Source organism: Rhinatrema bivittatum, chromosome 5 (genome assembly GCF_901001135.1).
Source record: "Rhinatrema bivittatum chromosome 5, aRhiBiv1.1, whole genome shotgun sequence".
Taxonomy (NCBI): Eukaryota; Metazoa; Chordata; class Amphibia; order Gymnophiona; family Rhinatrematidae; genus Rhinatrema; species Rhinatrema bivittatum.
In genome coordinates, this window is record NC_042619.1 from 288,009,521 (window position 1) to 288,018,598 (window position 9,078).

The 9,078-nt window shown below is 45.3% G+C and overlaps 1 protein-coding gene across 3 annotated transcripts in view; it reads right to left on the reverse strand.

Moving 5' to 3' along the window:
* Window positions 1–9,078, reverse strand: part of DPYSL2 (dihydropyrimidinase like 2) — a 130,825-nt gene that overhangs the window by 87,566 nt on the left and 34,181 nt on the right. The window contains exons 1-2 of one of the 3 annotated variants that reach the window (XM_029604084.1): window positions 8,140–8,677; window positions 2,477–2,565 (exon numbers count right to left, since the gene is read on the reverse strand). In XM_029604084.1, the coding sequence (XP_029459944.1) occupies window positions 2,477–2,565; window positions 8,140–8,178 (128 nt within the window). In that variant the 5' untranslated portion in view covers window positions 8,179–8,677. Of the gene's footprint in view, window positions 1–2,476; window positions 2,566–5,732; window positions 6,334–8,139; window positions 8,678–9,078 lie in introns of those variants that run through there. The other 2 variants (XM_029604083.1, XM_029604082.1) reach the window with 2 other exon arrangements.

A 9,078-nucleotide genomic window follows, 5' to 3' on the forward strand; every position in this document is an offset into this window, starting at 1 on the left:
CTCCTGCTTCTGGGAAGCTCAGAGATTTGGATTCTAAGCTCTTCCTAGGTGTTTATAGATCCTCTCTGATGAGCAATTTCTCTTTAAAAGGGAAGTTTACTCAGCTTGGCCTTTGATGCCAAGTCTGCTGCCCAATTCTTTAGCCATAGCAGGCAACTGGCCATTGTGTCTGTGGCCGCCTGCTTGGTTGTAATTCTAATGAGATCACAGCGAAAGTCAGCCACAGGTTACCGCTGGAGGAGGTAGCTGAAGTGTGAAAAGCAAAGCCTGAGCTGTGTATCTCCCACAGACTGCCGTACGCAGCCCCAAACAAAATTATTCAAATTCCTTCCTGAGCAGAGACTCAATCCTTCTGTGCTGCAGGTCCCTGAGGGTCGCACGCCTCCCCTCCACCGGGAGACCACCACCACCGCTGCATCTACTCTAGGAAGGGCAAATAGACTCTCTCCCCCTACCTGGTACATCACGTACAGTTTCTCCATATTCTTAGGTCTGGAGTGGTCCACACCACTGCAATCATGTCCTGGATTGCGGATGAATGGGAAAAGCTTTTGCTGGTTTCTTAATGCCCACGAGGATAGGGCTGCCTTTCAGCCTAGGGTCTCTAGACTGTTCCTCTGAGAGACTGACCCTTGAGAGACCTTGGAGATAAGGGCTCCTAACTCATCTTCCCTAAATAGCCAGACCTCAGAGTCCTCCTGCTCTGGTCCCAGATCCTCCCCTTCCTTAGTCTCCTCCAAGGACTCTCCCTGGAAGAGCCTTCTGGCTCACCTGCCAGACCTAGGTCTCTCTCCCCTTTTCTGGCTTCCAGTTTCTGTTTCTTCCCTGTGGGGGGGGGGGGGGGGTGGATTTCCCTTTGGGGCTACCTGAGCCCAGATGCTTCCCCTGCATTTCCATGTAGGCTTTGTGCATTAATAGCGCACACTCTGTTGAGAAATCCTCTCCCTCCCTATCAGTTGTTTCCTCTTCTGAAGCAGCTGGAGAGAAGGCAGGAGCTTACTGGCAGCATCGGGCTAGCTGGGGAGAGAAACGCCGCCCCTCCCCCACTGTGGCGCTCTTTGCATCACCGTCGTAATTGTGGCAGAAGATGCCGCACTCAAGGAACTTCCTGTCCCTTTCCATTCCTAGGTCTCTGGGGTGGAGGTGCGGAGGACTCTGACCCAGGACCATCACCGGGACCTTCTCTTTCTGCCGCTTAGGAAATGCGAGGTCATCAGCCTGATCACCCAGTGGGGTGAAGGAAAAAAGTGACCCTAGGAAGGCAGTTATCCCGAGGAGGAGTTCCCCAACCTGACCCGGGGACAGCGACCTCGGGGAGGCCATCGCCCCTGCCGAACCAGCTCCACCTTCCATCTGCTGGAGGCAGAGAACTATGGACTCCTTCCCTGCTGAACCAACCTATACAGAAAAGAGTACCTCAGGGAAAAGGTCTGAACGCTCCCTCCATCTGCTTTCAGGGAGACTGGGCTGGTAGGACAAAGAGGAAAAGCTAATTCAAAAGTTTTAGGACAGCAAACCCCTGAATCATCCCCTCCTTAGATTCAAAATTGATGTTATATTTCTGAGATCTATAACTGGACTAAATACTACTGGTTATTTTGTTTTCCTATGAATCACCAAAAACAGTTATCTAAATATGGAAAATATGCAAAGTGGAGAAACATGGACTGCTAGATCCTTTCAGCTATAAAGAGCACAGGAGGGGGAAAAAAAACAAAAACCACATGAATGTTGGCACATCAGATTCCAAACTCTCTCCATCTTTCTATTGATTTGTATTTAAATCTCTAAAAATTGTAGAGGACGTTAAAATTAATTGGTTGTCCTTGTCCGGCTCCATCATGTTGCAACTCTAATTACAAAAGCAGATGTGCTGACTGCAGACAGAGAGAGGCAGCACTCAATGTAGTCAACCATTCATCAGGCCGAGCAGCATTCCAGGAAAAACTCATACATTTAGCATATCTTACCCTGTTTGTACAGGCGAAAACAAATGCACAGGTAACAAGGTTTTGCATGAACTGCTCTAGACTTGGGGCACCACAATATGCAGGTATAAACACACTAAATGTCTTATTTTTAAATAAATGTCAATTTAAACACCCTTAGAGAGACCCAAATTCTAAACACAATGCTACGCTGTATTCTAGAGAGCTTAAAGACTTGTTCTATAAAGGATGATAGTTCTACACCTCTCATTTTGGGTACTGCCTGTACAGCTCATACGTCACCTTTGCAATCTACAGACGTCATTTCTGCATCCCACCACAAATCACCGATGCCACTAAGGCAGCAGAGATTGCCCTCATGTGTGCCATAAGTGTCCCCAAGACGTATCCGGGAGCCTCGGTGCATTGCACCCCGTCATGCGGCTTACCGTGCCCACCAAAAATGGGTTCTCCTCCCGTACTGTGGCCCCAGGCCATGGAGCTTCACCTCCATGGTCAATAAAACCTCCAGGAGAGACACTACTTACTTTATTAACCCATCTTCCATGTAAATATCGGCATGGAAAGACTGGTCATCGTTAACAATTTTACCACCCTTGATCAGAAGTCGGTCACTCTGAAACAAAGAAAGGGCAATGTAACAGCATTATAATCACAAAAGAAGAAAAGCTACAATCAGCTGCGGTTCTGACACAGTGCTTTACAAGTAATGCTTTCATATCCTCGATCCCCCAATCAGTTTTACAGAATAAAATACCACCACCGTACACAAAAAAAAAAAAAAAAAAAAAAATGGGTAAAAGTGAGCTTTCAGGTGGAAGGGAAGAAGAAGAAAAAGGACAACGAAGACAGAGTGAGCTGGAGTGATGAGGAATGATAGGGAGCACACGATGGGATAGAAGCATAGCTATTCTCCAGCATTTTAGCTTTTAAACGGCAGAAGAGGCACCCACCTGGAAGGTTTGTCTTTGAAAAACCCCTACCTAACACGTGGGTAAAAAAAAAAAAAAAAAAAGTACCAGTGTGCGTTGCCCCTGCTATACATGTGTATAGGGTTAGGCAGGGTAATATTCAATATGTATGCATAGTGAAGTTATGCCAGCAAGAATACGAAACAAGAGTCCTTCAGTTTCACATGGGCTCTGAATGGGACAGTTCTAAAACCCTTTCATCTAATCAGCTGACGTCCTTTGAAAACTGCCCTATCCATCCTATAAATACCCTGCCACTGCATGCTGTGTGACTTTCAGCACATCGCTCCTGTCCCCGCTCCAAATTCTTCGGTTCATCCCACTGATCCCAAAGCACCAGGATAACCTGGGAGAATGTACACAAATCCCAGAACAAGAACAAGTCACCAATATATCAATTAGTACAGGAGTGGCCAACTCTGGTTCTCAAGAGCCACAAACAGGCCTGGTTTACAGGATATTCACTAGGGATGTGCATCGTTTTTATGACAAATTAAAATATCATCCAATATTTCATAACTCGTCATGAAAACCCCATGAAATTGTGGGGTTTTATCATCGGTTTTTTTTTTTTGGGGGGGGGGGAGGAGGAGGGCACACAAAAAAAAAACCCAAACCCACCCCAACCCTTCAGATCTAGTTATTTACAATCCCCCACCCTCCCAACCCCTCAAAAACTTGCCTAAAGTCCCTGGTGGTCCAGCAAGGGTCCCGGGAGCGATGTCCCCCTCTCGGGCCATCAGCTGGGCAAATCTGCATGAACCGCCTTCATCGGTTGTAAATCATTCTCGTGTGTATTCATTGTGGATATCCTGAGAACCTGGCCAGTTGGTGACTCTCGAGGACTGGAGTTTGGCCAGCCCTGAATTACTGTACTGAATCTTAAAAGAGAACAAAGCGCTGACAATGAAACATTGTCACATTGTAAAGCTTAAATGCTTGCATCAGTGATCCAAGATGCAGGAGATTTGGTTATAAAAACTGGTGTTTGGGACAGAAGTGTGTGGTTTTAAATACCTTGCAATGAACAAAAAGCAATCTTCAGTTAGAAGTGGCTCGAAGTACATACGAAGTTGTACCTTGCTCAAGGAAGCTTTGGTGAATGGGAAGATAACTGCTACACTAGATTTAAACTAGATTTGCTAATTATTTTTATCTAGCCCCCCTAAATGCTATAAATGCACCCTCACAACTGAAAGACACTTTTTGCCTCACTCACTCAAGAGTCGGCTGCAGTCAAGGAAATTGCCCGAATGTCTGTTGCCAAGGGTTACAAAACAAAACAAACCTAATTTGGTCCAAATGCAGAAACTGACTCAATTCAGTGGGCGCTGTAGCTCTGGTCTCACAGTACAATGTGCTCCAATTTTTTTTTTTTTTTACACAACATTTGCATAACAGATTTCAAGAGAGAGGAAGTTTGAACTGTTAATCTGTCATATGCCAAAAAAAGAAACTGATGCATTTTTGGGAGGAGAATGAAAACCACTCAGACGCTCTCCCCAATCAGAGGCAGGCTGCAGATACAAGAGGCTAGGGAAGAAAGCACCTGGGCCAGTCCAAAGGCTTGGGGGCAGTGCACAGCTCTCCTGGTCTGCTGGAAATGCTGCAGAGGCAACACTCACAGCCCGGCGGGGGCAGGGAAGTCACAGTCATTGCTCAGAAGCCTGGATTCTGGGCCAAGACTGCACTAAATAAAATAAGTAAAAATAAATCCCCTGGCCTCTGAGAGAGAGAGAGAGGATCATAGTACCCGATCCCAACCCTGATGCTGAGCTGGAAATACAAAGAAGGAGGAGGAAACTCCAGGGTAAAAAAAAAAAAAATACCGAAGAGCGCAGCACCCACAGGGATGCTTTCAAAAGGAAATTCAAAGATGTGATCCCTTATAACACCTTGAGAAGGCTACACCTAGCATAATCTTCAATCTCTTGATTGAAACGTGAATGGTTTGGTTTTTTTTAAAGGATCTACCGCTGAAGTGCAATTTAATCTGCAGGCCCCCTTCCCAAAAATCCCCCCTTTGCAGGGGGAACAATTTAAAGAACTTTGAAATGACCTAATTGTAATATTTTTTTTAAACTATTACTTCAAATATTGTGCAATATATGGTGAATAGTTTTCTTTAAACCCTGCAAGCTAGAGTATCAAAATGATCTATGCATTAAAAAAAAAAAAAAAAGACTTTATTTTTATTAAATAAGAAAAGAGGAAAGAGGAAAAACTATTTGTGAAAACTGCTAGAAAGCACTGAAAATGAAAAATACTGCATCTGTTTGTGGACACACTGCAGACGTGCAAGCTTCTTCCTCACTGTCCTCCCATAGGGTCTCTAGAGCCATCATCTCAAATGGCACTCAACTGGCCTGCCTGTGTGCATCAAACTATGACGCTCTTTGTATTGTGCAAACCTTCCCAAAGGCTGAGAAACTAATGACAATAAGCAATACAACCAGATGTGAGTTAGAAGACCATTTCAATGCCAAGCCACAGCGGCCATCGTTCAACTACGATTAGGGACCTTCATTTTCAGTTTTTATTGGTCTTTATTTCCCCCCCCCCCCCAAGAATTTATCAGGGTTTATTATAACAAGAACAGAAACAGGAGAAAATCGGGTGAAAAAATGGCTCATTAGTTTTCCCGTAAATATTGATACTTATTCTGGTGGGCAGAAGCCAGGATAATAAAACATTTATCAGACTCTCCCACCCATCCATTCAGCAGCATCCCCATCTCTGTTCCCACCCCCTGCTTAACATGCCCCTCTCTCTCTCCTCCTCCTCCCCCCCCCCCAACAGCATTCATCATTACCAGTGGCGGCTCCAGGCTCCTCGCTCCCTCAGCAACGCTGCACTTCTGCTTTTCATGCAGGGCCAGGGACCCTGCTGGAACGTGCTTCTGGTGGACAGGGCCTGCGTGAAATGCATTCATACAGACCACAGCCCACTTTGGCTGCTTCAGGGTCGAGGCAGAACTTGAAACACTGCATGGGCAGCACTGGATGGAGAGCGCTTTCACTGGTGGAGGATGGGGCTTAAGACACAGCAGGTACTTTGGCCCACACTGGCTTTCAGCAGTAGCTGGAGGCCTTTAAAAAACCGCTGCAGATGTTTCATCAGCCTAAAAATTAGGGTGAATATCACCTCTGGAAAAACCTGGGACTTTATGGGTGCAAACTGGTTTAAATTGAAAACGAAAGACCCCAGCTATGATGCATCTTTCTTACTGCTCGGCCTAACATCTTACTCTGTGCTGCCCAGCTTCCATATTTCATGCCCCGCTGACAGACTAGGGGGGGGGGGGGGGGGAAGCACATAATGAACCCATCCATTTAACAAAAATGAATTATTTTAAGCAATTTATTGATATCGTTCTCTCTGTTCAATAATGCACACTTCAAGAATAAAAAATGTATCCTTGCAGCTATGTGAGTTCTTTTTTTTTTTTTTTTTTTTTTAAATCTGTAAATTACTGCACAGAAATATTTTTACTAAAGGCTACTCTTCAGAGCTCCAAATAGCCATGACGCCACCCAAAAAAAAAGCAGCCCAGGTTCAGAGCTGCAAATAACTCCACAGGTCCAGCCAAGCCACTAAGTACAGAAAGAGCTCCAACAACAGATGACGTAAAAATACCCTAAACTGTCAACTAGGAATATAGTATTAATATAAACCAATACAAAACCAAAATAAGATGTAATTAGGCTTTGTAAAATATACACACTGCATGTGCCTACTTGGACTACCCTGTACTAGCTCTACACAATATACTAATCACTATAAGATTCTTTGTACTAGCATGTTATATACATAAATGTGCATTAAAAATGTGAAAGTTTTCTCATGACAAAAAAATAGCAAGTTACTTTGGGCCTATGCCATTATCACTCAAAATACTGAATCACAGTTTAGAGAACAAAAAGGTTCTATATTTTATAAATAGGAAACATTTTCTAATTTACTAATGTCATTCTAACTCAAATTCTGCTTTGAAGTGCCTGAAAAAAAAAAAGTAGAATAAATAAAATAAAAAGGTTAATTAGTGCCAGGTTTCACAAACACCTGACAACCGCTAATTTGGGCTCTCTCTCCCATCCTTGGCAATGCTCAGAAAAAAGATGCATGCTGGGTGTGTCTCATCACCTGACAAGGCACAGATGCAATTCTTCAAGAGTATGTAGTAGAACAAGAAGGAAACCGCTATAAAAACTACGATTCTGGTAAAATATGCACATTACATGACCACTCCCATGTTCCCAACAAACCTGTCAAGGAGCCGTGTCCATTAGTGACCACACATACAAAATGCCGCCTTCTAACCTTTTATAGTCCAGTTTATCGTGATATTCCATTATTTTTCTATTCTGAAGGAATCCCTAGAAAGAATAACCCTCTCATGCATTTGTACTCAGTGTATCGATTGCTGAAAAGGACAAGTCCATCTGTTCATCGCACGGAGCTGCGCCATTGCCGCCTCTGGAGAGAGCTCAGACGCCGTCGCCAGCTCCTCACAATCACAGCACACTCTTTGTACGCTAGAATAAAGCCTCCATCCAACAGCAACCAAAAAAAAATAATAATAACCCCCAGACGAGTAACACAAAAGAACCACTCCCCGACACCAGCTTCAAAAGCAAAACCACTACGCTGCTGCAACACAGACCTGACCAGTAGATCCACCTCACTCCATCATCCAGACACGATCAGGAAATATTATATTTGCAAACTCCCTCTCCCTTCCCCCTACCCTGCTTTTGTAAGTAATCCTTCTGCTGGCATTTAAAAATAAAAGTCTAAGAGCCAAAGACTATTGCAGAAACCTTTTATACCATTTTACAAGCGTTTCCCATCGACCTTTGTTTAAAATTAAAAAAAAAAACCCTCTGAAAAGCTTCACCTATTTAAACATCTACCTGATAAAAAAAAAAAGAGGGGGGAATGCCATTTCATCATTATGTTTAGCATCCTGAATGCAACAATCACCCTTACATACTAATACAGACTCGAATACACTGCTATAAAATACATACATTCAGAAAATAAGAAATGCAATCGCTCTTTAGTGCACAATACACGTTAACAACCATATGGATTTTTTTTTCGTGCACAGAGGTAGTTATGAAGAGAAGCATTCTCTTGAAACACCCCGCCCTCCCTGCTATTTTGGCAGCTTTTGGAGCACAAAGACCTTCACTGCAAGCTCCCTGTTTCTAACTCACCGTGATCCGTGGAATATTTTTCTTCCCCTGGTACGACATCTTTGATGATAAAGAAGCAATAGGCTTCCCACCGTGGAAAGATGCAGATCAGAGGGAAAGGGATGGAAAGATGCAAAAGCTCCTTCCAGGCTCCTCTCGGGGAGGAGAAAAATGTTTGCCAAAAAAAAAAAAAACCGAAGGGGAGGGAAAGGAGTTTGGGGTGGGGAGGGGGACGCAGAGATCCCGCTACCCCTTTTTCCCTTCCTCGGCGCCTGCCCAGCTAAAGCAAAGGACTACGGCAATGAAAGCCTTTGCAGGAGAAGCTAAAGCGCCTGCGCGCCACCACTCCCTGCATCAGCCCGAGAAGCCAGCACCTTCCACTCGGCGCCTATAGGCTGAGGATTTCCCGGGTATGCAAATGAGCATCCGTCTAACGGGAGGAGGTGGCGCAATGGCGCTCCAGCCTCCATGGGCAGCCCTGGCCAGGCTGCTGAAGCCCACAAATCAGTGGCGTAGCCACGGGTGCCCACCCAATTTAGATCCAGGCCCCCCCAACTGGCACCGGAACTGCAAGGCTGTCGCGGGATCCCATCCCCGCGACAGTGAAGAGGAGGACCCAGGCCTGGCGCGCCATCACGGCACACATGGGGAAGCGGTCCTGCAGCCATATGGCCGACCGATCTTCCGGGGGTGGGCGGAAGCGCCGCGCACAGCTTCTGCTACCCCCCCCCCCAGCAGGACGATCGAACGGCCCGAAGATAGCAGGAGGCCGGTGGCAGCAGGAGAGGCCAGCTGATCTTCCTGGAAACTGGAAGCGGAAACTGTGCACAGGCTTGAATGTGTATGTGTGGGTGAGAATGGGAACTTGAATGTGTGTATATATGGGTGAGAATGGGAGTCTGGGTTTGTGTGTGTATGGGTGCTTGGATGGGTGTCTGTGTGTGCATAAGAATATAAGCC